This window comes from Branchiostoma lanceolatum, chromosome 18 (assembly GCF_035083965.1).
Source record: "Branchiostoma lanceolatum isolate klBraLanc5 chromosome 18, klBraLanc5.hap2, whole genome shotgun sequence".
NCBI lineage: Eukaryota > Metazoa > Chordata > Leptocardii > Amphioxiformes > Branchiostomatidae > Branchiostoma > Branchiostoma lanceolatum.
In genome coordinates, this window is record NC_089739.1 from 8,933,573 (window position 1) to 8,960,348 (window position 26,776).

Sequence of the window (26,776 nt, forward strand, 5' to 3'; positions counted from 1 at the left end):
TGACCATTCTCTGGCAACCAGCAATGGAGCGCCGTGAGTTCGAGCGCGTAAAAAAACGTCCTATGTTTGGGCGACTCCCGTTAACTTCAGTAAGACACAGCATTAAACAACACAAGGACAGGAGCCAGGGGGCAGTGAAGTTGTGCCTGTCTGCACCTGGCAGATTTATAGTGCTCCTAATTAAATTGACTATTTCAACCAATCAGGACGAGTTTAATAAATCCGTAAGTATATTAATAGGCGCTCTCTCATTGGCTGACTGAATTAGCCCACTTGGCTACCCATGCCCACCTACTAGGAATAAAGATATGACCATATATGACCATATATGGCAACACCATTGATGGTCATATGAGGAAAATAGCCAATTTTCCCCAAAATACCCTCCAAAATCGTATTTTGAAGTGATGTATGCCAAAAGTACGAATGGGGTTCTTTGAATATATTTGTTCAATGTACCCCCATAGCAAATTTCAGGTCATTTGGATGTATTTCCAGAGCACAGGAGGCCAAAATGTATGTTTTTGGACAGAAAAACCTCAATAAAATCATTTTAAAGGCATTTATTGAAAAAATGAAAAAAACGTCTGGAGGTATGCACTTACTTTACCTGCATACCAAATGCTTATTTGGCCCAGGGGCGACCGAGATGAATCGATTTGAAGATTTGGCAGGAGGAGGAGAAAGAAACATTACAAAAACAATATGTACCGCCCATACCTAATATGGGCTAATATGGGCGATACATAATAAAATGAGTAATATCATGCCCATAGAGGCATACAATGTAAGTACCTTTAGGCTTTTCATCATCGATATCAGCCCCGTCCTTGTCAATGTTGAAGTCTCCCAAGCGTTCATTTTGAATGCTGTACCAGAAGGCGTCCTTGGCTGATTTGATCTCACTTTCAGCTACGGTCATACGGATATCAACCATCACACCTCCCGTATGCCTGCATAAGAAAATTACAACTTATATGAATGATTGAATAGTTATAACAGGAGGAGCCTTAACATAACACACTTTTTCATGCACTCAAACTTATGCCGCTCCATTGTTAGTTGTCAGAAAGTGGTCAGGATCTTAAATAAGATTTAGACATATTAATCTTAAGAACATATTTGAGAAAGAAATGCATTAATACGGTTTGTGAACCCTTCAGTCTCTGCATTACAACCGGTCAATGCTGCAAGACGTTTTTGTGAATGCTTCTTCTGATTTTTTCAGCTATGTGTATAGACTTGATTTATTTACCTCTCTAATCAGCATAGTACTAGTAGGTGGTAACAAATGCCGTACTTATGCATAATAAGATCAGTAAAAAATCCATGTTTTATTAGCGCCACCCTGTTATACTATCAGAAATGTGTCAACCTGACATACCAGCATAACTCAAGATTGTATGGAGTGAGTGAGTGAGTGTGAGTGATTGGTATTGAATATTGAGTGTGGGAGTATTATATAAGCTGCTTACGCAAATGATCCTCCAATTTCTCTGAAGTGATCACATTCAGACTTCTCGTAACCAATGATGGCGTGGAAGACTTTGCCAAGCTGTAGTCACAATGTAGATATCAACAATTAGTGTATAAATGTTATGTTAATCATAGGATTACTTTTTGTACAACTTAGCAAGATTTGACTGTGGTGATGGATTGCTGAAATGCTGTGATTTTAACAGCTTGGATGATGTGCCCAATTTAGAAATCAAAACTCTACTAGTACATGTACTGTTCATAACAGGATGAACCCACTGCCTTACACACTTGGTCAACATAAACTAGATAATATATATATTAAAGAAAACAGTAGAAATGCAAAAATTAGACGAAGAAAATCTGCTAATTTTGATGGATATCTAGGATCAGTCTGTTATTGCTATGTGTTGTCTTTGATAACACAAAAAACTACCTCTGATCTGACTTCAGTGCACAGTTGAACAGCTGAAGGTGAGGACAGGTTCTGCAAATAGTCACTGTAATCCCAGTTGGTGATGGGTAGGCGGCCGTACAGGGTGGCAGCATCTGAGAAAAATTCAACAACAAAAGTTTAATGCAAAACCAACTCAAATCTAATATGTTTGTTCTCTGATAAAGTACTGATCTGACAGATCAACATGAAAACAGATTGAAGTGAAGTTCTTAAAGGAAACCCAAGCAATATTAGGGACTGAAAATCGGATTTTGAAAGTCAATTTATACAGTCATTTCTATACATGATTAGTTCAAACAACACTTTCACAATGTATAGCAATGTCCATCATGCAAAAATATGACACTGAAAATCGTTGCCAGGGTTTTTGTAGGCTTGCGCAACTAAGGGAATCATCGTACGGCATGTTTTTGCACGGTTTTAAATGCTCAAACTATGAAGTTTATTTCCATATTTTGGGCCCTGATATTGCTTTGGTTGCCTTTAAGATGCACACAGTTTCAGCAAGGTACACATATGTAATCATGGTGTTTCGAACCTTTTGAAGCTCAATATATCATCAACAAACCTTCTATAGTCACACTGATCACATTAGAAGATGCAGCAGGTTGTATCTTATTTGCTGCTCTGATCCTGATGTTATATTTTCCCTTTTTTGGAAGCTGGAAGATCATATTAGTGTACTGTGGATGATTGCTGTTGGCTGGTTCAGTCACCAAATGCCCATCTAGATCTACCCATTCTCCGTCCACTTTTCTGTACTGTACTGTGTGAGTTGTGTCCAGTCCACCATTGAACCCAGCTGTCCACTCTAAGGTTACATATCTATGGGAGTTCTTCCGGGTAACTGTAAGGTTGTACGGACGTTCGGGGGCACCTGTGAGGAATTCAACACTGATCATGACCAAGTTGAAACATAAATACCTCCCAAGCATTCTTAATAAGCTAGCAATCTGATTAAACAAGTTTGACTAACAATAGGTATATTTATGACAATGAGTTATTTCTACCCATTTGTACAATGAGCATGGCAATGTTAAAAAATTGTAACTTAATAGGCCACACAGATCTTAAAATTTTAATTTCACAGTAACTGTTGTATATATGAAACATGTTTTGTTAGCTTACAACAAAACTGTGTTTGCTCATCAGAAACATCTTTTACTTTAACATTTTCAATCAAAGGGTATAACAATACCTGCCCTTGGCGACAACTTTTTAAACAACATACAATGTCAAAATCATATCACTAAACAGCTTTGAACAGAAAGAAACTAGTATTTATTACTGTCCATTGTTTGAAGATTGATTTTCACAAAAAACATCCTGGTTGTCCTTACTTTCAGCTGCAAGTTGGATGATAGCAGAACTGCTACCCTTGGAGGTTGTAGCAGTAATGTCATACAAGCCATAGTCAGTCTCTGTCACTGCTGGGAAGCTCAGTGTGGTCTGCAATTCATCATACGTGATGATAGCAGTGTTTGGCACTCTCCCTCCATCCTTAGACCAGGAAAATTCCACTGGCAAGGGGTAGGCAGTGACACTGACGAGGAAGGCACTTGGGTCGCCCTTTGCAACCACATGTTTGTCTTTCATGGCAAAGAACTTGGGGGCATCTGAGAGAAATAGACAATGCATGCCTTAGTCCAATGCAAACTTAAAGACAAAATCACCAAACAACACCGAAATACAACAATTTTCAACAACAACAACAACAACTGTATATTGTTGAACTGAAATTGGACATCGTAGAACACAGCACATTTCAGAACCTTGGTTTTTAGAACTGTGCTGGTTAAGATGGGATTTTAATCCCTAACTTTGAGATCCTGAAGAAGGATTGCTAACAGCTAGAATATCACATGATACTAAACTCCTTTATTATCTGGGCTGTCTCCAGCTTTAAATTTGTTTTGGTCCCACTAGATTGTCTAGGACCCTCGTAAAACTTGTCATTTCAAGCTTACAAAAATACATTTGAATCAATTCCAATTGTCATGAAGTTCATATGTTTTTTGACAGATGGGGTAAAGTTTTTTCCATCCCAACAAGCAAATTTCTGTCCTGGGACAGAGGGATGGGTCCTGGAGACAGCCCTGTGACTTGTAAACACAATTTGCTATAGTACTAGGCAGACTTTGTGGAAGCCACGAAATTGAAATAATAGAGTAAAATGCACTGTACTTACAGTTGACAGAGAGAGACAGGTTAGCTCCTGTTGTGTGTCCGACTTCACATCTGTAGGTTCCAGCATCACTGGGGGAAACCCTGTCAAGACGGTGGGTTAGGCCCAAACCGTCATTGATATGACTTAGAGGCCTGTCATTTTCCTCAGACCTATCCCCCATCCGGATTATATCTATATGGAAAGGACCAGGGATCTGATCACTGGTCACTCTGCACGTCAGTGTTACATTCTTCCCTTCATCCACTGGGTTGGGATAGGCTGTGAGTGTGATGTCTGGAACTACAGAAAACAGTTTGCATGTCTGTCTAATCATATCTGATGTTTTAGGAACATGATGGCAAATTCAGCACAGAAAGATCCAAAAATTGCTAGAAGTAAGGCTGGTCCTTAAAGTTCCTCCTTTCTCCCTTTAACATTATGAACATTACAAACATCTTCTCACACCAGGCCCACTTATGTATGTATCATACAATGACCCTGGCTAACCAGCCTGTGATCCGTCCTTCTCACTGTTTTAGCGCTGATCAGCTGTCAGCCAACCAGATCCTTCCCCTCCTGTTGTTGTTGGAGAGAAGGTTACTAGCCAATCATGTTGCCTCTTGACATTAGGTGGGAACATGATTGGCTGGTAACCTTCCCTTCAACAACATCTGGAAGGGGAGTATCTGATTGGCTGACAGCTATCACAGTGAGAACAACGGACCACAAGCAGGTATCCACATGGGTCATTGCTTGGGCCAAGCTGTGGGCCCTGCATACAGGCTGCATACATGATACATGTATTATACATAGACAAGCTGTGAGCCCTGCAAGCATACAAACATACCAAGAAATGCTCTCTCTCACACGTGGATAGTAGAAAACCATTCTACAGTTACGAAAGTTGACTACAATGAGCCAATGACCATCACCAAAATTGATTGATTGAGAAAATTCATGCAAAATGAAAAATGCGAGCTGTCACCCAATAAAAGATTATTAAGAGTCTTATTGCTCACCGATGATGTGTATGTTCATGAATGGTCCTTGCAAGCCCTTCTGTTGGAACTGGTAGTACACATGTATATGTCCTCCTGGGGCTTGAACGTCTGTTGTTCTGACGTCTCTGAGTTCCACTGCAATTCCATGTGGTCCCTCTTTCAGGGACACACGGTCTTTGTACTCTTCTGAAATGCTGGCATCCTGCACAGGTTGGTCTGAAACAGTGAAAGGAAGCCACAAATACTACGTCATGTTGTATCATAATTTACAAGGACTTCTTTTCACACAGGGAGGGGAAAGGAGGTGTTAAACAGTGTTGTGGTTGAAACAATACAGCTGTAAAGTAATAAGACAGAATACATGTTCACAATGTAATGAGGATGTGAACATGAACTACTCTGATCATTTCACAATGGACAAGACAAATACAATTTTGCACAACACTATCAAAGTTTTGAGTCTCTCCTCTACTTGTTAGTCACTGTCAAATGAGGAATGGAAAATAAGTGCATTCAAATATCAACATTGGTTTGATAAAACCAAACATATTTACGAACAAAAGACAGCATCCGGACCTGAACCTGAATGTCTGGACCTAAACCTGGATTTGAACCTGATCAATCTGACCCGGTAACCACCCCACCCTACCCCAACTGTGTGGACAATCTGACACACCAATGTAATGTCTGCACATCAGTACAGTTCTTAGTATAATAACATGATTATATAGTGTACAATAAGTTTAAAAGTACCTGCAGCTGACCAGTCCAGAAAGACTGGAATGATGTCATAGGGTTTGTCGGGGTAGACTATTAATTTAAAAAAGCTTACTAGTAAGTCTTTGTTGGGGTCAAACTGGGTGAAGTCACTAAGCAGCATCAGTGCAGTTTCACCCTCTTGGACTTTTATGAAGAAACAAAGAAAAAGACATTATGATTAATCTACAAACAAAGGACTATCATGCTACTCTAATCTGTACAGACACACACACACAGACACACACACACATAATGTTACACATGTACTTTGTAACGATAACAGACTTACAGAAAAAGACATAAGTTATGTGGGACATCCAAAAAGGCCAAAACCATCAGGCCCTTGGAGCGAGGACGTACAGGAAATACTTTCAATTGGTAAAGTTGATCAGGAACACATTTTCATACATTTTGAGAGGTGATATTACAACAAGTTTAATAAATAGAAACTCTTTGCTATGAACAAACAAGATTGGGCAGTTTGAGTATACTTAGAATATACAAACGGTTTAAAGATATTTATTCAAGTTATTGTACAGAAAGCCATCACGTGCACGGTCACTATGAATCATCGAAAAAGTGGGTGTGCTTCAAGGAGAACATTCAACCTGAAGAGTCCGTTCATACCCAGTTTTGCCTTCTACTCTAGCACGAAATCTCTTGTACATGTAAGGAAGGCACCTGTTACGCTGTAGGAAAGTAGCCTGAGTACAAGAATTGAGCCAGCGGTCACTACGGAGGCTGGTACTCAGGCTAGTAGGAATACAAAACAATAAATTTTGCAACTTCACAAATGTCAAAGCTTCGGATCCAAGAACGATCTATCAATTTGATATATAGAACCTCCCTGTTTAGACTTACCATATATATCTATATCTCCTTCTTTACTCCATACTCCTTGTGAAAGCACGAGAAACACGGTAATCACAAAACGGCACAGCGAAAACATTTTTGAAAACATTTTGACGAGGAAATTTGTCCGCCAACGTGAGTATTGGGTTCAAAGGTAAATAGAAGAGTGCACTCATGGAGAGGGGTAACGCTAATTTGGGCAACTGCTGATTTATCACTTCGTGAGGGGTTTAGAAATACTTTAAAGCATTCATACAAATAAAATCTATTTGCAAGATACAAAACTATTCTATTTTGTTACCATTTTGTTTTCTTAGTTGTTTCTAACTATTTTCATGCATTATCAAACCCTGTCATTTTGAATGGTACGTCCTTAGAGAGATAGGATTTGGGGATTGTTCGCGCCAAATAAAATGGAGGGACAGTGTCCTGTATTTTGGCGCGAAACATTTGCTACTTTTGGACAACATTGTAAGTAAGGATCGATACTTATTCTGTCATAATGTCCCATTTCCAAAAGATGACAATGAGTACGTGAAATGCCGCCATGACTGTTGTCAAAGTTCCCTGAAGTTGCATTATTAGTATGGGGAGGGGCAGCGTTGGAAGGCAGACGAAGGCAGTATCATCATCACATTATCATTATCATGCCAGGGCACCAAATATGATCATACTAGTAACGTTAATAGTGCCAAATTTTTAAGTCTATTTCTTTCCCAGTCCACTTCTATGGAACTTGACACATACTTACTAAGTAGCTACAGAAAAATATGAGATGGCAAATTGTAATACAGTATGACAAATGGACTAGCTTGACACTGAGTGACAAAGTAAAGAAAAACCAGGGAGTCTACTTATAACCTCCTTGGAGAAACTGAAACAGATTAGGTGGAAACTGCTTACCAATTCTGTTCAACAACCATCTTGAGTGAGATGACAATGGCACATTCAGAAGGGCATGTACAAAATGACTTCCTGTACGATGCAGTACTTTTCTATGAGAAGGATGATCCAGATAAATGTAAGGTTGAAGAAATCAGGAGGATACTAGAAAGTGACAGTTGGAGTGTCAACGTTTTTGACCCACATCGTAGCGAGGAAGGCAACAAAATGGACGCATTCCAAGAGTCGTTTAAAAACAGCCGTCACGCCATCGTGTTTCTCACCAAGACTGTTCTACGATTCCTGGCAGAGAAGAAAAATGCAGAGGCGACGTTTCATATGTCGACCTTCTTGTGTAGCCTTTTGTCGAGTCACGACAAGAAAATCGCTCGCCGGCTGATTCCGATCAAGCTGACCAATGACAGAACTCCATTTGTGCTAAGCGACCTCAGTGGATTGGAGCCAGGGCAGGTGGGGTTTAGGAGAAAGCTCTTCAGGAGTCTCAGTGTGCCGCCAGGTAGGTACTAGTAGCACCAGCTGCTGTTTGTTGATAAACAATAGTCAGTTTTTCTAATCACCTAATCACCAATGCAGTAGTCTTGTCTGTTTGTTTGTTACATTTCCACTGATGAACTTGTGTATTACATTGTATGGTGGATGTTTTGTGAACCTATTCTTTTAGTGTTTACTCTAGGTCTAATCTTAGATTTATTTAGATTTATTAGATATTTTTACACATAAGTTATCACATGTACATGTAATGTTACATGTTGTTGTTCCACAGGACCACACACCCCTTCACAAGTCCAGGTAAGACAGAAGGTGCAGGAGGCCCAGAAGACGGTGGTGCTGTCTGATGTTGTGGTACAGAGACTGGCTGCACGTCTACACGTCCCACCAGAAGTCATGGCCGACATTCAGCAGGAGTATGGAGGGTGGAAGGCAAGGGCTATGGAGGTGGGTGGGAAACAAAATTATACATTTTTTGTACAGTTGACTGCTCAGGAAAAGTGTACATAGGAAGTTTAACAAAGGGGGTTAAAGAAAGAAACCCTCTCTCTTTACTCCTTAAAGTAAGTAAAACTTTTTTGAACAAAATTAAGAATTTAAAGTCTCTGTCTGCTATCATGACTTTATCCAGGAAAGCTGATGGCTATATTTACATAACAGTGGGTCAGTTTTCCTGAGGACAAGGTGAATATCATATAGTACTAGCAAGGACATTATATTGTTTATATAATGTCCTTGGTACTAGTTACTGTTTTTTTATAGATTTCTCAAGACAAATTTAGCTCTGTTTCAAATTTGTTATTCCTGAGAGATATCAATGAAAGGATAATGGATGGAGAATAGAGGGGAAAGAAGAAAGACAATTTAAACATGTAGGTGTCCTTCCATCTTGAGACATGATGGTAGCAGTCTCTGGTATCAGGGCCGATGACAGCGTAAACATGTTTTGATGAAATAGATATTCTATTTGGAAGGAACGGTAGGAATAATGCTAAGGAAAATGTGTGGCAAACTTATATATTACTCCCAAAGAAAGTAAAGAAACAAGGAAAAAGATGAATCTGTGTTTGGACCTACGATGTACACAATAAAAAGAAAATTAGAGTACAGCTTTGTTGTTAGTTTATACAGTCAAACCTGACATCAGCAACCACTCAAGGGACTGAGGTAAAATGGTTGCTGAGGACAGGTGGTTGCTGAGGACAGGGTGGGGTTAACCATGTGAAAATGGACGGGATTATTTTTGTGTGACTGGAGGTGGTGGCCTGCACCAGTTGGCTGCCCGAACAAGTTTCACTGTATTATAGTATGATTTATGCAGGTAGTGGACTGTTGGAGGACTCGCTATGGTGAGGAGGCCTCCATGGACAGACTGACTGAGGCTCTGCGGAGTATAGCAGGGCAGACTCTGCAGGATGGAGCTCAGAGCACAGGAGGGACACCTTGGCAAGAGGAACCATGTCCACGGAGTCTAGGTGAGAATTCTGCTCTCTCCATTTCACCACTGACATGTGGAAAACTCAAACTGTATTTGAAAGTATGTGGAATGTTTAGACTGTTTAGGTACTGACTTCAACATTGTGGTTTTGAATGGCAGAGCAGCTTGGCTAGCAGAGATGACACTAAGAGGTCATGGGTTTGATTCCTGGCTAGACATTGTGTCCTTGGGAAAGGCACTTTATAGGACTTTCCTCCCCACTCCACCCAGGTGTAAAAATGGCTGCCTGACTTCGGTTGGGGAGGTAAAAGGCAGTAGAAAGAGAGGGATGGGCTCTACCTTCCAATACCGGCCCTAGACACAGTGGATAACAACACGCTGCCCCTATGGTCTCATAAAATCTACCTGTACCTTCCTTTTACCATAACTTGAAATGTCTTCCGTCAGAATTGAGGTTGTTGGAAGATTGTCATTCATCATTGTAAATATTTCTGCGCCTGACTTTTCATGCTGAAGACTACTAGTATCTTGATTAGCCTCCTTTCAGTAGACCCTGCTTTTCAGATGGCCCATGGCACTGAGTGGGCTATTTTCTTATTTTTTATGATACATTGTATTAACAAAGCAAATTTAAAGTTCTCATTGTCTATTTTCCACCTGCTCAGTTGAACACCAGCCCCCTGACAACCTGCCATCTTCAGTAGGAGTCCAGCCAGATGGTAAGTTGTCATCTATACTACACTTCTTGTCAAACAGCTTTATGAATGAATTTTTAACTTGTAATGTAAGTGAAAGTGAATTGGTATCCTTCCTTTGTCCATTGGCACTAAAGTCAATTTTGACATTGCTCTGAGACCTGCAGATTTACTTCTACAAATGGTATGCTCAGGTTAAAATCAATTCTTTGTGCTCATTGTCTCACATGTTTGAGCCACACCTTGAGCATGTTAAGATCCCACTGCACTAATCAAAAACAGTAGGAACACCTTACACTCCAGTCTTTTGCAGCTTGCACACAAAGATATGAAAAGGTGACCTTGACAAGGAAGACCTGTTTTGCTATACCGTCCACTGTGTTGGAAAAGCATAATAGATAAACAAACAAACAAACATCATCAATCATCATATTTTCTTTTTCTTTCAGCATCCTTAGAGGGTGAGATGGAAGGTTTGTCCCTAAGTACAGGCCAGTCCCAGAGGAAGCCTGCAGGTAAACTGGCAATTTTTTTCACTAGTATTGGGTTGATGTTGAAGACATGTCTTTCAAAAGGGACAATATAAGCTGTAAGTCCTGTGTTTGAAGAGAACCAGCCCAGAATCGGTCTGCCAACATAGTTATTGTCTTCATCCTTAAGGGAATATGATACAAAAACTGGATCATATCAAACTAGAAGTAGTAAACAAGAGAAGAATGGATCTCACATTTCAGACATACAAGTGTTAGATTCCAAAAGCAGCTGTCAACGATTGTAGTAATTAATCAATTTGTAAATGACAATTCAGAACCCCTTCAGGGGCCTATGAAAAGCTGTGTCATTCGTTTGTTTGTTCATTCATTCGTTCAACTATTCAAACATAAATGTATACAGCTACAGCTTGACAGCTATATAGAAAAAATGCATTTCAGACTTCACTGTATTAATGATTTATTGAGCTTTTAAAAGGACGAATGAATGAAATTGTTGTTAATTTTCTTCCAGGCAAAGTGGAGAATAAGAAAAAGTCTGCCGCTTCTCACAAGCAGAAAGAAACAGCGCTGTGAAACACAACACAACTATGCATCAGTCTGTAATGGTTTCAAAATCCATGTTGTTTCTGCAAGGAAAATGTACTTTGATAGTCACTCCTACATTTATCGGAGAAGATTGTTGTTGTCATCATCATCATCATTATTATTGTTGTAATAATACTAAAAGTATTTTTATGCAAACTTGGTAAAAGCCACAGGTCCTGAGGACCATCTATGCTGGCATTTGTCTTGTTCTGAGATTTGACTTGTCCGAGACAAGATTAAAATGAGGGAATTGTTGATTAACACAATCATGCAGTTGGGGGAAGGGTGAGAGGGAATGCTTGGCTTGTGCAGGTGTGAGGTAAAGACTCAAGAGTTACTTTTGTCATGGATCATACATGTACTATAGGTGCATAGCCTATACATAGGTAAAGTGTTTTTAAAGAATCTATTTTACATCTTATCATGCTACTTTTTACGAATATTGCTGTTTTACAAAGTCAGATCACCGTCAACATTGAGCAACACATTGAGACAACATTCCATCATGTTCCAAATGCTTGTCTGCATCTTTGAAACAATGTGCAGATAATGGCACATTAGACAGTTTTTAAAATGCTAAAATGTTACTTTATCATAGATCTACCAAACCTTTCAGGTATAATATAGAGTAGGACTTTGTGGGACCCAAATCTTACATAGGCCAGTTGTAGACATTGAAATGTTTAATTGCTTTTTTTTAAAGCTTTTGTGTTTGTTTTTATGAATTGTCATTCCTTCAGCTCAACTTTGTACTATTGCTGCTATGAAACAATAAGAATATCATATTTGTAATTTGAACAGATAGAAGATGATATTTTGGTGACAGCATTTTACATCCTATATTCTACAAGATATTCCAGGTTTGTAGAGAGAATTTGTATCATAATCCAAACATGCAAGTAAAGTCTTTTGCATCTGATGTCTGAGTAGTCAACGAGTAACTTTCATGTCTGTCTTGGTTTGATGATACTTTCTTTCAGGACAAAGTCTGCAAGACATCTGATATTACCATCAGTAAGAGAATAACAGTTATGGAACAAGGAAATGTACCTTGACAATGGATAAACTTAAGAACGAACCGGCAGCATCAGAACACTTAAGTCATTTGGTAAGTCATAACAAACCTGAAGGCGATCTTGAAGGAAACACAACTAAGGAATTCCTGTTTCCCTCTGTCCATTTACACCTTGTAATAAAGCTGAAATAAATAAATAAGTGTAGGTGATCGAGTCTAATCTAAGCTATAACTTGGACATTCCGTCTTAGTTGACAGAAAAACAAAACGACCTTGACAACTTTAGAACGTCTGGCCCTTATTTGGACGTATTAATGACGTCACAACAATGCAGACCAATCAGCATTGAGTGGTCTGCGTAATAAAAGTTCCTCAGACAAAAGCCATACCTATTATTTGTGATAAAAAATGCATCCCACACCCCTGCGCTCCATGGATCAAAAGCCCCGCTCTAGCGATCCAATGTATTATTGCAGGATTAAACCGCGCAAATAACTGCAGACATAACGACAGCCGCTAGAGGTCCTCGCTGACACGTAACCAATCAAAGACGCAACAGGCAATGTAATAGTAACGAATTATCTGATTGGTCCAAAGTTTTATGTGCCCCGTACATATGGTTGCGGGCTGTTGCCATGGAAACTTCACAACCCTCTATGACGTTCCAGTTATGACGACATAAAAAAGTGACGCAAGAACATGGCGACGGGCTGAAGTGGCAAGCCAGTTGCCGTGCGGACGGCCTCGGTTGTTTTTCTAACATTTGCGGCATTTAGAAGAAGACCTATTCGCACTTGAACATGGAGTGGGACCTAGAAGGTTACGCTATAGGTGAGCTAGTTGATTTTTCCTTTATTTTGGTTCATAATTCCAAATTTTCAGGCCTTTCTGGGACAAAAATGTGCACATTGTCCACGTCTTTCGTTGGGAGGGGGGCAACTAACTCCGTGTTCCTCAAAATATAGCTCTTTGTGTTGTCACTGGTTTTACTTCGCTCAAAGCTCCCAGAATAGTTGCGGACTGGTCAACCAGGAAGCAAAAAAAGTGTAGAGCCTGTCCCGCGGTACATACACATGCAGGCCAAAGGTAGTCTCCGCCGCCAGTTCAACTTCAAGTGCCCGGCGAATCTCCCAAATCGTGTAAATCATCGGCATAGATAACTTTAGCCACTATACTAGCTAGGCGTCCTCAATGAGTTTGGGCGTTTTAAAGTCCTCAAGCCTGTCTTTCTCCCTTTATAAGGATCACGGCCGTCCCTGCCAGAGTTTGGAGAGTTGTTAGAAGATGTGACGTTTGTGGACTACTTCAACATCTTCCTCAGTCTTCCGGTAAGTAACTAGCGAAGGAGTCTTACTTTTGTTGAGCCTTTTTTTTTTAACATTGAAATGTAAACCTATTTCAGAGTTATGAAGGCATATGGAGTAGCAGTGTGTTTTGAAGCCTTATTTGCAAACAGCGTGAGTTTTGACCCTTGTTGAAGCACACTTTTCTGAAGAGAAAAAAAAGTGTTACTGTCAAACCCGGTTGGGCAACCACCAGGCACAGATAGCCACCTCAGTCACAAGCTACCTTAAAGCAGTCTATTTTTACATAGTTACCCCCACCATGTCATTAGCAACCACCTGTTCTAAGCAACCATTTTTCCTCAGTCCCTGAATCCAGGTTTGACTGTAGTTTCTCCATGTAAAAGGACATTGTTCTTAGAATCAGACTGTATTATGACTTATGTAACACTTTTTTCTGTTCTCCAGGTATTTGGACAGAGTCTGTTTTATCCACGGTCCCTTAAGAAGTTTGAGCTGCACCCATCCATCAACAAGGCCATCTATGTGAGTATATATCATTGGACTATGACAATATCTTTTTATTCCGGAACAATTTCATTCATTGGTTAAACAACAGAGTATTGTGCATATGATACTGTGCATACATGATCCAAACGTAGTTAAATGAACTTCTTTCAATCCAGCAAAGATTATAAAAAACTGTATAGAGAAAGTAGAACTGTAGTGCTCTTATCACGGCTAGTCAATTGCATGCAAAAAGAATTTTCATTGACACTGTGATTATATTCTTTCCTAGTTGAACACTTAGTAAGGAAAACTGTTCGTTGGTATTGACTGTCTAGTAACATTACATGAAATTGAACATTTCTCCCAGCCCCACACACTACTTACTTATTATTTTAGGAGGAAAAGCACAGTTGATTTGACTGGTGGTTGGTAGAATTCTACATAATACCAGTGAGTGACAATCCCCCTCCCCCTCTTTGTCAGGTCCTGGACCGTCAGAAGCTGCATAGTTGGGTGATTCGGGAGCGTTTCTCCCTGTTCCTGACCTCTGACCTTTACGTGGAGTACCTACTGAACAAGAGACTGAGGCAGACCACAGTACACCTCACCCCCAGTGACAGAGATGGCAGCAGTAAGGCTTTCTGTTTGTTTGTTTATTTGTTTGTTCCTAAACTTCCTACTGAACAAGAGACTGAGACAGACCACAGTACACCTAACCCCTATAGTGACAGAGATAGCAGCAGTAAGTTTTGGCTGTGTTTATTTATTTCACTTCTCCAAAGCTGGAAGGCATGGCAGAACAGGTGAACCCCCGCAGAGGTCACCTTTTCAAGGCCGCCATGCCGAAACATACAAAACTGTACACAATATCAAAACATATATAGTAATACAATATAAATGACCAATATAAATGAATCGACATGGTATTCAAGTTAAGTCAACTTAACACTAGAATGGCAACATTTTCGGGAAAATGCAGGATATTCCCCTCCCATTACCTACACCTCAAATATGACATCCTTAGCATTGACTGTAAGGTCATCATGAAGTTTCTGCATAAATTTTGCAAACAAGGTCTGCATTAGCACAATTTATGGTCAGGTGTGTCAGAGCGAACTCCTGCTCTGGGCACCAACTCATGGACACTCCTGTGTCGGGCGACCCCGACGGACCTACATAGACCAACTTGCTGGGGATGTACGGGTGAGGTCTGAAGATCTAGACCAACTAATGGCGGACTGTGACGCCTGGTATTAGCATAATTTATGGCCAGATGTATTCACCTTTCCTTAAGGTACCTACAAGTCAAATATGACATCCGTAGCTTTTATGGTAAGGAAAATTCAACTTTATGTATAAATTATGCAAACGAGGCCTCATTAGCATAATTTATGGCCAGGTTTTCTGATCTTTCCTAATGGTATCTACATCTCGGATATGACATCCATGGCTTTTACGGTAAGTAAAATACAAGTGTATGCATAAATTATGAAAATGAGGTCCTCATTAGCATAATTCATGGCCAGGTGTGTTCACCTTTCCTAAAAGTACCTACATCTCAAATATGACGTCTGCAGCTTTTACGGTAAGGGAAATACAAGTTTCTGCATGATTTATCCAAATGAGGTCCTCGTTAGCATAATTAATGTCCAGGTGCTTTCACCTTTCCTAAGGGTACCAACATCTTCAAGATAACATCCACAGCTTTAAGGGTAAGGGAAATACAAGTTTATGCATAAATTATACAAATGATGTCCTCATTAGCATAATTCATGGCCAGGTGTGTTCACCTTTCCTAAAGGTACCTACATCTCAAATATGACATGTGCAGCTTTTACGGGAAGGGAAATACAAATTTCTGCCTAAATTATGCAAATGGGGTCCTCATTAGCATAATTTATATCCAGGTGCATTCACCTTTCCTAAAGGTATCCACATCTCAAAGATGACATCCGCAGCTTTTACGGGAAGGGAAATACAAGGTAAATACAAGTTTATGCATAAATTATACAAATGAGGTCCTCATTAGCATAATTCATAGCCAGGTGTGTTCACGTTTCCTAAAGGTACCTACACCTCAAATATGACATCTGCAGCTTTCACGGACAGGGAAATACAAGTTTCTGCATAAATTATGCAAATACGGTCCTCATTAGCATAATCTTTGTCCAGATGAATGGACCTTTCCTAAAGGTACCTACATCTTAAAGATGACATCCGCAGCTTTTGCGGTAAGTAAAATACAAGTTTATGCATAAATTATGCAAATGAGGTCCTCATTAGCATAATTCATGGCCAGGTGTGTTCACCTTTCCTAAAGGTACCTACATCTTAAAGATGACATCCGCAGCTTTTAAGGTAAGAGAAATACAAGTTTATGCATAAATTATGCAAATGATGTCCTCATTAGCATAATTCATGGCCAGGTGTGTTCACCTTTCCTAAAGGTACCTACATCTCAAATATGACATCTGAATCTTTTACGGTAAGGGAAATACAGGTTTCTGCATAAATTATGCAAATGAGGTCCTCATTAGCATAATTTATGTCCAGGTGTGTTCACCTTTCCTAAAGGTACCTACATCTCGAATATGACATCTGAATCTTTTACGGTAAGGGAAATACAAGTTTATGCATAGATTATGCAAATTAGGTCCTCATTAGCATAATTCATGGTCAGGTGTATTCACCTTTTCTATAGGTACCTACATCTCAAATATAACATCCGTACCATGTAACATAAGGTACATATAACTTTCTACAATACCATTGGTAGAGCTACTACCGCACATCTACTTGGTTTTTGGCAGAAGAAAGAAGAAGAAGAAGAAGAAGAAGAAGAAGAAGAACAGGCAAGCAAAAACAGTATATCCCCCTTCCCACTGGAAGGGGAATGTAAATATATACAATACAAAGATAGAAATGAATTAAAGAAACAGCACAAGATACAAAATTTGTATTTGTTTGTTTAGTAAACCACAAAGGTCTTTTCTTGGACAGTTCTTTTTTCTTTAGAAAATGAAATGAAGCATGATGCTTTTTCAAGTAGCTAGTGGTGCAATACGACTTTATTGACTGTCACCCCTAGTGCATTATTGACATATAAAACAAATAAATACTGGTTATCAATAGATTTTTCATCAAAGACACGAAATTTTGTCAACAAAAATCTGTATCCAGGTATACAATGTAGAACATTGTAGAATTTTTTATTTCATTTATTTCTGCGCAATTTGTCCATATCAGAAGACAAGAAGTTGCGGAGCATGGGGGACATGTTGCGCCGGATGTTGAAAAAAGCTCGCGGCATGAGACGATTTCGCCAGTCACTCAGGGGCACACCAGGACGGAGCTACCTGGCCTTCTGGTTGGATGCTGAGACGTACCGACGACAACCGTGCGCCAAGAAACGAAGAGAGCTTCTAAGGAACATCATCAGGAAGTACTTCTGTAACGGGGCAGACTTGGAGATGCCTACGGCCATTAAAATGAAAGTCTTGCAAGGTAAGATGCCTTCTGTGTTATACATGTACTTGCAGCAAGTCCTAAACAGAAAAATATATGAGAGAGAGAGAGTATCTATCTGTAGTGAGAGAGAGGGAGAAAGAAAGGGACACTAAACCCTTGTCTTAATCAACAAAACTAGAGATAGTTTGTTATTTTTTTCTAATGCTTGAAGAAATGTGCTACTATATATATTAGGTTAATTTGAGATGCTAAAATTTAGGTTAGTATGAAGACCAACATGATCATAAATAAGATAGAAGTTCAGTAGTTGTTGTAGAATGCTTTTGTTCGTAGCTAAGCATTCACTGTGATAAAAGATATGGTACCTTAGAATTTTCTCTAGTGTCATTTAAAAAGAAACCTAAGTTTTGAGCTTTCTTGACGGTATTGATAAGGTTTCTAAGGATGACTTGAAAAGATTTACAAATATAGAATTGAGAATTCACTTAATGAATGAGATGTTAAACTTTGTTGTTTTCTCAGATAGTATTGATTACAAGTTACTGGTAAAAAGATTGTTTCAGCACCTTTCTCTGTTGTTACCACAGTTGTTTTAATCCCATCTTATGGTTTTGTTGTTTTATCTTTCCCAGCTGGTGTTGATGAAAAGTTGACGTTACAAGCAGAGTTCAGTGAAGGCTGCCCCTCCCCACACCTGCTGGTCGATGTTCAACAGGTGGTTTTAGAGACAATACAGTCCTACTGGCTACCTCGCTACATGGGATGGTGTAGGGCCAGGTAAGGGTGGTTAGCACTATTTGTTTGTTTGTTTGTTTTGTTTGTTTGTGATACAACAGGTGGTCTTAGAGACCATACAGTCCTACTGGCTGCCTCGGTACAGTATGATGATTACAATATTTGGTTGGAATAAAATCTAAATCCTTTCGAGGTCTAATCAAGACCTACCCACATAACAAATATACAGACAATCCACCCAGATATTCTCAAGTTATCTTGTTGACAGACACAAGCACACACCACACACACACACACACACACATACACGCACACACACAGAGACACAAACATACACACACACCACACACACAGACACACACACACACAGACACACACATACACACGCACACACACACACACACACCAAAAACACACACACACACATACACATACACATGAAAGCTCCACGAAACAATAACCGTCCGGCAAAGGTACTAAGATAATTTTTTTTGGTCATTCAGTGCTAATGTACTACTATTACAGATACATGGAGTCCATACTGAAGCCTGGACAGTTCTTTATACTGGACGATGACTCTGAAGATGAGGATAACGCATTATTACAGACTGCCAGTATCTCCAACATCACAGTAGCCGGCCTGGTGCAACTGGCCACCTCTCCCACAACAGGTATCGCGGAGAAATCGGTGTCGTCAACGTTGCTGGGTCGCCAGGAATCAGACAGCGCTGTTGCAAAGCAGGATGGGAAAACTGGGTCATCATTGCAAGTGGAAGGTAATGTAATACAGTTGTCAATTGTATTTTAATTTTTTTGGGGGGGGGTTAGCATCTCAGAATGTATAAATTGTTTTGTAGGAATAAGTGAATGACCAAATGAACGAACAAACAAACAGACGTTTCTGAAAAAATACAAGATTGAAGGGTGAAACATGAAAGCAATACCATACTGCTAGATGTTTTGTCTCATTTCTTTAGTGTCTGTCCCAAAGAGCATTTCTGCTGAGAAGACCAATTTGAAAGCAGATACTCCAGTCAAGACACCGCCTGTAGTCAGGATAGTGGAACCAGATGGGACTGTTACCCAGACTAGGGAACACCCTCAGGGGGCTGATAGCCAGGCTAGTTCTGGGCCTCAAAAGACTGGCAGCCAGACTAGGGTAGAGCCTCAGGAGACTGGTAGCCAGACTAGGGTAGAGACTGTGAGCCAGGATGAATTAGAGACAGCAAAGAAAAAGAAACAAGAAACCGAGGAAGAGAAAGAACAAGAAGCCATGGAAAGGAAAAGACAGGTAGATTTGGGGTTGAGGTTGAGTCAGTGTCTAATGGTTTCGTGGTTGGGAATCTGCTCTTGGGATAACAAGGTTTGGGGTTCGAATCCCAGTCTAGATGCAGCACTAGTCTTTAACGTCAGTATGCATGTTTTGGAACCAGCCAATTTTCATTAGCCTGACGAATCGCACTCCTAGTGGCCAGCCGGTCCTGTAACCCCTTTTGGGGTGGGGGTCAGTAACCTCCGGCCGAGAGCTTGTGTAAATACAGGCAAAATTTTCATCAAGTTTCCTCAGCCACTATTTCAAGACGTTTTCACTACCCAACAAAGTGACATTCTTAGGATGTGAATATCGCTGTGCAGACACTGTAATAAGGTAGAGTCAACTTATGATGTAACAAAATTACCAAAAACAGTAACTTTGCTTTAATATTTTGATTGGTGAAATTCTACAATATGTACCTTTAAGGATTTTTTTTGCAGCATCCCAGGAACGGAGCCATTAATGGAATGGCTGTGACTTTAATATATGGACAGCGATTTTGTTTTACACATTGGATTTTACTTGTTCCACTGAATGTCGTCCACTTTTGTCTCCATCTGACTGAATGTGACACGTCTTGAAAATTGACTTTTACAGGTTGAAGGGAAACCCAGTTGCCTTGAGATTAGGGGTGGGTACCGGTACAGAAAATTCAGGTCCGGTCCAGGTCCAGGTTCAGAGGGTCAGGTCCAGGTCTGGACTTGGACCTGATTATAGTAGTGTAGCAGTACACCATATTCTGGAGAGTGATTTACTTGTCATCATCATCATTATCATCATCGTCGCCGCTTTCATCTGTCGACGATGCAGGCCACCACTGCTTTCCACGCACTTCTGTCCAGTGCCTGTACTTGATTGCAAGTATATGCATGTGTCGGACAATAACGCTATGTCTGGAACAATATGATTTTTTAGGTTCGCACTGTCTTAAAATTAACTATACTCACCTCGCCGTGTGTGACTCATCCTTTAGGTGTTTCTAGATATGATCACAGCTAACATCTTCGAAAAAGGGCAACCGCGACTCGTTTAATCTGCTGTTTTGTATTTTCTTAGACCAGTAACATTATTATATTTTGTTATGTGACCGCCTGCTGGTAGTCTTGTACTGTGAATTTTCTAATCGGTCCAAAATCCGGTCCACTGATTTATTCCGTACCGTTTTTTTTACCAGTCCACACAAAAATACCGGTTTTGTACCAATACACGGTACCGGTACCCACCCCTACTTGAGATGACATGAATATCATAAAATCAAATACAGTGAATCTATTCAATATTGCGGTTCAACCGTTGGTAATTTTAGCATTTTGGGGAAAGGGAGTAGTATAAGGCATTTAATTTTAATGTGCAAACAAACATCACTGTCTTTAAGTTCTAATGTTAGTAATCATTTGCGATGATGAAATTTTAGGAATTAACGATCGACCATAAAAGTAGCTAAAATTAAGTTACCTTTAACAAATCAGGAATTACAATAAATGGCTCCTTTGTTGTTGGACAGGTAAAGATGGCTTTGCACAACCTGAAGACAAAGTACCCGATGCGCCTGACGCCCAAGAACCTATCCAAGCTGCAAAAACAAGAGCAGCAGAAACAGAAGAAAGCCGAGTGTCTTAAAGAACGCAGAGGCAGGGACAGGAGCAGTTCTTCTACACTACAGGTCGGCTGGAAGCAGAACGAAAGAAAGAGAGGAAAAAGACGAGACGCGTTGCCTGCTGTGAAGCCACAAACACCATCAGTAGGTAAATAAATGTTGGCATCCATGTATGTAGTCAAAATTGTAGAAGGCTTGTCCTTAAAAATACTTGACTTGAAGCCTTGGTACTATGTTTCTTGGAAAAAACAGCAGAATACAGAAAAAGATACAGTCAAAGCAGTACAAGTCACCACAAGGACCACCTGGCCTGTTTGATTGCGTTTTGGTGGTCTCTTAGAAACTTTTACCCATTGAAACAAGTATGAAGAATCCTGTGTATGGTGACCACCTATCCATATAGACCAGGTTCTATTAGTCCTCTGAGTAGGCAGTATTGAGTGAACATATTTTTAGGCATATGTAATATCATACGTACTAGTAACTAAAACAGAGAAATATTTAACACTAAAACAACATGTTTCTGGTATATGCATCATACAACAGTTTATCAAAACAGAAAAACATATCAATACACTGTCTTTTTATTCCAATAGACAAGAAAAAACAACGTAAACCTAAGACCTGCAAAACCGACACGCCACGCAGAGAAGAGATGTTCTCTAAGACGAGTTTCACTGCCAAGATGAAGGAACTCGAGAACAAGAATGAGCTCACAAGCCAAGGAGACAGTTCTCCTCTCCGTCTTCCACACATCTCCGGCGGCCCTAATCTTCCCCAACCCACATCTTATAGTCTATACTCTTTATACAAGAAACAACAAGAGGTTTTCCTGCGGAACAACAAGTTAATTTTCTTAGCCCTGGAGTCGGACAAACTTGCTGGAGACCCTCTTTATTCCCACCTCGAGAAGGAAGGTCTGGAAAAAGAGAAGAATGTCTTTAAGTTCTGGCAGGCGTCTCAGGAGCTGCTGAATCTTGAGATGACGTTTTCCTCGGGGGATAAGTCTGTGTGGTACGAGAAGAGTCGGAGGTAGGTGTCACTGAAGAAAAGTAGTGAATGCTACTTGAAACATCTGACCGTTTCCAAAATCATATCCAGTTGCTTGTCAATGAGTAACTGCTATTTGTCTTATCTTATTTTCCGATGTCTAATCTTCATCAACGTAGAAGGTAGCTATTTGTTTGTTTGTTTGTTTGTTTATATTACATATAGATTTATGCCACCCTCCCCCCCCCCCCCTTAAATAAAGCACTAAAACTGGTGGTGTATTTGCGGGGTTTCAAATTTAAGTTGCCGCCACAGTGCTCTTGGGCAGAAATTGAAATACAGATTATGCAGATTATGTTCAACTACATGTGTGCCAAATTTGGTGCTTTTAGACAAATTTGCACAATTCAGCTGATTTTTCCTAATAGCAATTCTGCTGACGATATGTATGTTGCATTGATAAGACATAAGGATTTTATATGTACTCATATACGCACTTATCTAAATGACATATGTCCTTAGTTACTTAATTGAGAACACACTTTAGATGAAATGCTTTTCAGTATTTCAATGCTATAATTGTGGTTTGATAGGTACATTTTGTGGAGCCAGCCAGTTGCGTGAGTCTGCCAGTTGCGTGATAAAGATCCATTTCCAATTTCCAGGTTGGTGGAGAGTCACATGAGGCCGGGGACAGCGGAGTACACGGCTGTAGGACAGGGGTTAGGGGAGGTATTGATGACTACCCCTCCCTCCGCACTGTGGTGTGTCTACCTACAGCAGGCACAGATCAACATAACTACGGTCAGGGTTTATTTTATCTTTTGTTAAGTTCATTTGAATCTCATCATTGGCCGGCAAATCAAGAATAGCTACACATGTACAATACTTATTACAGATGGTATCAACTTGTTAACAGATCATGAAATTAAGGGAGCCAACAACACATAACCATTACAATGTGTTTGCATACTGTGTCTGACATATTACCTTTCTATCCTGACAGTCTATCGTCCAGAGTTGGAAGGAGTTTTGTGAAAATGACATAGACAACTTCCAGCAGGCTGTGGTAGGTTCATGTTACATTGGTCATGTACTTATTATGTTGTTGTATGAGAATGTGTGTTTCACTGTCCCTGGTGCTGAAACTTCTGTAGGTGCATTAAAAAAATGTTGTTTTATTTGCATTCAAATATTGAAATTATGGCCCATGCAGAATAATCTCTTTGGCTCTTCAATGATGGTAATGAAGTAATAAACAATTTACCAGGGCTAGGAGTCTGGAATTGTTTTGTACCAATGGATGGTGTTTTGAAACTGACTACATTTGTTGCAAACATACATTTTGATTGCTATTCTCAATATCCTCTTTACCTTCTTTCAATTCTACAGCTCTTTTGAAGGAATGTGGTAAGAGAACAAAACAAAGCAGAAAAAGCTTGTAAACAAGCCACTGTACTTTAAACAAAGAAGGCCTTTCCAACAATTCTTTTCTGTAATAAGTTTGGTTTCTATAGCCAGGTGAAATACTTAAACTTGGTGCAATCTTGTGCTCTAAGGTTGACTATCATGTACTGAAATTTTCTCTTAATTGTAAATAGACCATTCTGCATAGCATACCGTAGTGATAAGTGGTAATCCAACACACTTTTGCGTACATGTACATTAATGCAGTCCGTTCGGCAAAGACGAGTTGGCGTAGGAACAAGCGACTACCTCCCGCTCATACGTACATCCTCCTTCGGAATGTCAAGTCTTCCCGCCAGAAAAAGCAGCACCGAGATTTTTGCGAAGAGTCAAGTGACGCCTCCTTTACCTGGGGAAGGGAGTTCGGTAAAAGTGGATAAGGAACCTCTCGGTCTTAAACATCGCAAGGAAAAAGCTGTGAACCTGGCCAAGCAGGTCTCAAGAAGTGAGTATGATATACATTTGTACAGTCAAACCTGCCCAAGAAGACCATACAGGGCACCAATAAAATCTGGTCTATGCATTAGTCGTATTTAAAATCTGTCATTTCAAGCTTACAAAAAACAATTTTCATCAATTTCAAGTTCCCATTTTTCAACAGACATGATTAATTTTTTTCTGTCCCAACAACCAAATTTCTGTCTCAGGATGGAAGGCTGAAGACAGCCTTGCTAGAATCTAAGTAATTTAGTGATCAGATATCTTAGTCTTGTTGTCTTTCTCAAGCAGTGGATATGCAGGAGATGGAAGACTTGAGTGACTACTTTGAAGAGTCTGATGATGAACTCTCACTCAAAGGAGAGAAGAAGTTGCCCGCTCGAAGAGGTAAGAAAGTCTCTACATTCTATGGTAGTCAGGCCTTTGTTTTTATTGCATACCCGGTAAACTGCCTCATGGTGTAACACACCAGGTTTGTAATGAAAAGTACAGGCTGCGTATGCAGACAGATATATTTGATCCACCCACATCAGGATAGACCCCTACGTCTTTCAATAAGTGTGGTCTGTTCCTTAATGTGCTCAAGGTGTGACTCCATTTAGGACCTCTATTTAACGTCCCAGTGAGATCCCTAGCCAAAGCTAGGTACTCATTTATACAGCTGAGTCAAATGACAAAATTGGTATAACATGCCTTTCCTAAGGGCACAACATCAGGAACTGTCAGGGATTTGAACTCAATAGCTTGAGGTTTTGAGTCAACAACCCTAATAAAAAGGCCACTCTGCCACCCCTTCAGTGTTTCCAAAGAAAGTGGACTACAAGCAGTGTACAGCCCAGAGTGCAAGCTACATTGTAGTATCCCAACAAGCACATAGACATCACTGCCTCTAGTCTACGGCCTCTAAAGGCTATGGGTCTACTGTCAATACAGAAATGTACGCGGTGGTTTTATGTTCGGGGTTTTCACAGTGAACTTTCAGCGCAAACTTTTTGCCCACCAATGACTATAGCGCTACTATTGATTCAAACGCGAACTCAAAACCACCGCGAACACTCCATTTTCTCCCTACCGCGAAATAAAAACCATGCAAACTTAAATGCATTTACAGTACCTTTTACCTTTGCTTTTACCTTTCAGTGTTTCCAAAGAAAGTGGACTACAAGCAGCTAGCGGCCCAGAGTGCGCGGGAGTACCCCAACAAGTGGTACCGCCCTGTGCAGAAGAGCGAGGTTCAGGGACCGGGAAACTCCAAGATGCCATTTTTCTTCCGCTCTGTCAAGAAGCATGGCGTCGTCTTGCCTCCGCCAACCAAACCTAAGTGAGTGGTCCAAAAGCTATCATTGTGTGTCCATGCTTTTGACAACATGATTGCAGCTACGAATAATCTCTGTTTGCCCCTTTTACACCCTTTTTATGTCTTTACCACCTGGATACCTCGGGAATTACAGATACTGCATAAGGTCTCTTTGAATTTCCCTTTTTAAAATAATTTGATTACAGGGTATCTACTCAGGGTATCTAGCTGTATGGCCACTGTGACCAAACCTTGGCTGGATACACCAGCTGCAGCTGTTTATTCTACACTGAACGACCCATCACACCTCAACTTCGCACATCTGACTGCAAGCATTGTTTAATTCTATCTAGTGAGGATGCCCCTACTGTACTTGGTACCGAATGGAATCATGAGATTTGACAGTGCACTTTGCTATGTTTTAGGAACTTTTTAGAGGTCCTGTGGAACAGCGTACATCTGGCATACTTTCCTGTCCTTGGCACTGAAATGCTATCCCTGTCCCTGGTACTGAAATACTGTCTCTGGCACTGAAATGCTATCCCTGTCCCTGGCACTGAAATACTATCTCTGGCACTGAAATACTGTCTCTGGCACTGAAATGCTGACCTTGGAACTGAAATTCTATCCCTGTTTTGCTGTAGGAACTTTTTGTAGGTGCTGCGGAACAGCGTCCATCTGGAGTATTTTCCTGTTCCTGGTACTGAATTGCTATCCTTGTCCTTGGTACTGAAATACTGTCTCTGGCACTGAAATGCTGACCTTGGAACTTAAATTCTTTCCCTGTTTTGTTGCAGGAACTTTTTGTAGGTCCTATCGAACAACGTACATTTGGAGTACTTTCCTGTCCCTGGTACTGAGATGCTTTCTCTGACACTGAAATGCTGTCCTTGGAACTGAAATTGTATCCCTGTTTTGCTGTAGGAACTTTCTGGAGGTCCTGAGGAACAGTGTCCATCTTGAGTACTTCAAGCGTTTCCTGATGTCGGAAGGTTCGGAGGCGCCCCTGCTGTTCTGGATCGCGGTGGAGAACATGCGGGTCCACAGCAAGGACAACAGGGAGAAACAGAGCAAGGCAACGCAGATCGTCAGGAGGTACTTCAGTAAACAGGCAGGGAAAGGTAAGGGAAGATTTTTTTGTTTTTCCTCCACGAATGTCAAAAAATGTCTAAAGAACATTATCAGTATGTGGCAGGCAATCAGCAGTCTGAATTATTGCTAATTCACACAGCCAATTCATTTGAAAACATTCATAATTTTTTTAAAACAAAAAACAGAAAACAGCTGTACAATCACAGATGTTATTAAGTATGTACTGTATACGTCATTAGAATACATTCATCAT

General features: G+C 40.2%; 4 protein-coding genes across 6 annotated transcripts; 3 read left to right on the forward strand and 1 right to left on the reverse strand.

The window, feature by feature from the left end:
• Nucleotides 1-1,471: 1,471 nt before the first annotated feature.
• Nucleotides 1,472-5,926, reverse strand: LOC136424446 (cell adhesion molecule 2-like). Its single transcript, XM_066413047.1, has 7 exons — nucleotides 5,855-5,926; nucleotides 5,120-5,317; nucleotides 4,122-4,400; nucleotides 3,274-3,549; nucleotides 2,502-2,810; nucleotides 1,913-2,025; nucleotides 1,472-1,555 (listed from the first exon to the last, which is right to left on the reverse strand). Exons 2-7 carry the CDS (start codon nucleotides 5,136-5,138, stop codon nucleotides 1,472-1,474), a joined length of 1,080 nt encoding a protein of 359 aa, XP_066269144.1. The 5' UTR covers nucleotides 5,139-5,317; nucleotides 5,855-5,926.
• Nucleotides 5,927-7,401: 1,475 nt separating this feature from the next.
• On the forward strand, nucleotides 7,402-12,235 carry LOC136424468 (uncharacterized). Of its 2 annotated transcripts, none has more exons than XM_066413076.1 (6): nucleotides 7,402-8,111; nucleotides 8,379-8,555; nucleotides 9,430-9,579; nucleotides 10,208-10,261; nucleotides 10,687-10,752; nucleotides 11,243-12,235. In XM_066413076.1, exons 1-6 carry the CDS (start codon nucleotides 7,646-7,648, stop codon nucleotides 11,302-11,304), a joined length of 975 nt encoding a protein of 324 aa, XP_066269173.1. In that variant the 5' UTR covers nucleotides 7,402-7,645; the 3' UTR covers nucleotides 11,305-12,235. The 2 variants fall into 2 exon arrangements, with proteins under 2 accessions (XP_066269173.1, XP_066269172.1); XM_066413075.1 differs by having other exon boundaries at nucleotides 8,379-8,551; nucleotides 9,426-9,579.
• An 840-nt stretch (nucleotides 12,236-13,075) lies between these two features.
• On the forward strand, nucleotides 13,076-20,353 carry LOC136424696 (uncharacterized). Its single transcript, XM_066413321.1, has 9 exons — nucleotides 13,076-13,162; nucleotides 13,574-13,659; nucleotides 14,083-14,160; nucleotides 14,608-14,755; nucleotides 17,371-17,628; nucleotides 18,225-18,369; nucleotides 18,853-19,103; nucleotides 19,305-19,618; nucleotides 20,240-20,353. The coding sequence occupies exons 1-9, from the start codon at nucleotides 13,132-13,134 to the stop codon at nucleotides 20,351-20,353; spliced, it is 1,425 nt and encodes a 474-aa protein (XP_066269418.1). The 5' UTR covers nucleotides 13,076-13,131.
• A 794-nt stretch (nucleotides 20,354-21,147) lies between these two features.
• LOC136424733 (regulator of G-protein signaling protein-like) lies at nucleotides 21,148-26,689 on the forward strand. 2 transcript variants are annotated; one of them, XM_066413360.1, is made up of 8 exons: nucleotides 21,148-21,387; nucleotides 21,836-22,271; nucleotides 22,895-23,033; nucleotides 23,236-23,298; nucleotides 23,904-24,141; nucleotides 24,423-24,521; nucleotides 25,275-25,455; nucleotides 26,356-26,689. In XM_066413360.1, the coding sequence occupies exons 1-8, from the start codon at nucleotides 21,153-21,155 to the stop codon at nucleotides 26,651-26,653; spliced, it is 1,689 nt and encodes a 562-aa protein (XP_066269457.1). In that variant the 5' UTR covers nucleotides 21,148-21,152; the 3' UTR covers nucleotides 26,654-26,689. The 2 variants fall into 2 exon arrangements, with proteins under 2 accessions (XP_066269457.1, XP_066269458.1); XM_066413361.1 differs by having other exon boundaries at nucleotides 24,426-24,521.
• Nucleotides 26,690-26,776: the final 87 nt, after the last annotated feature.

Excerpts from the sequence above, each read along its gene's own strand:
- LOC136424446 (XM_066413047.1), bottom strand. Across the intron at positions 3,550-4,121 it reads CCTGTCTCTCTCTGTCAACT|ATGCCCCCAAGTTCTTTGCC; the intron begins GTAAGTACAGTG and ends TATTTCTCTCAG. Across the intron at positions 2,026-2,501 it reads GATCAGTGTGACTATAGAAG|ATGCTGCCACCCTGTACGGC; the intron begins GTTTGTTGATGA and ends AATTTTTCTCAG.
- LOC136424468 (XM_066413076.1), top strand. The coding sequence starts at position 7,646 with ATGACAATGGCACATTCAGAAGGGCATGTACAAAATGACTTCCTGTAC. Across the intron at positions 8,112-8,378 it reads GAGTCTCAGTGTGCCGCCAG|GACCACACACCCCTTCACAA; the intron begins GTAGGTACTAGT and ends GTTGTTCCACAG. Across the intron at positions 9,580-10,207 it reads ACCATGTCCACGGAGTCTAG|TTGAACACCAGCCCCCTGAC; the intron begins GTGAGAATTCTG and ends CCACCTGCTCAG.
- LOC136424696 (XM_066413321.1), top strand. The coding sequence starts at position 13,132 with ATGGAGTGGGACCTAGAAGGTTACGCTATAG. Across the intron at positions 17,629-18,224 it reads TAAAATGAAAGTCTTGCAAG|CTGGTGTTGATGAAAAGTTG; the intron begins GTAAGATGCCTT and ends TATCTTTCCCAG. Across the intron at positions 19,104-19,304 it reads GTCATCATTGCAAGTGGAAG|TGTCTGTCCCAAAGAGCATT; the intron begins GTAATGTAATAC and ends TCATTTCTTTAG.
- LOC136424733 (XM_066413360.1), top strand. The coding sequence starts at position 21,153 with ATGGCTTTGCACAACCTGAAGACAAAGTACCCGATGCGCCTGACGCCC. Across the intron at positions 24,522-25,274 it reads GAAGTTGCCCGCTCGAAGAG|TGTTTCCAAAGAAAGTGGAC; the intron begins GTAAGAAAGTCT and ends TTTACCTTTCAG. Across the intron at positions 25,456-26,355 it reads CCTCCGCCAACCAAACCTAA|GAACTTTCTGGAGGTCCTGA; the intron begins GTGAGTGGTCCA and ends GTTTTGCTGTAG.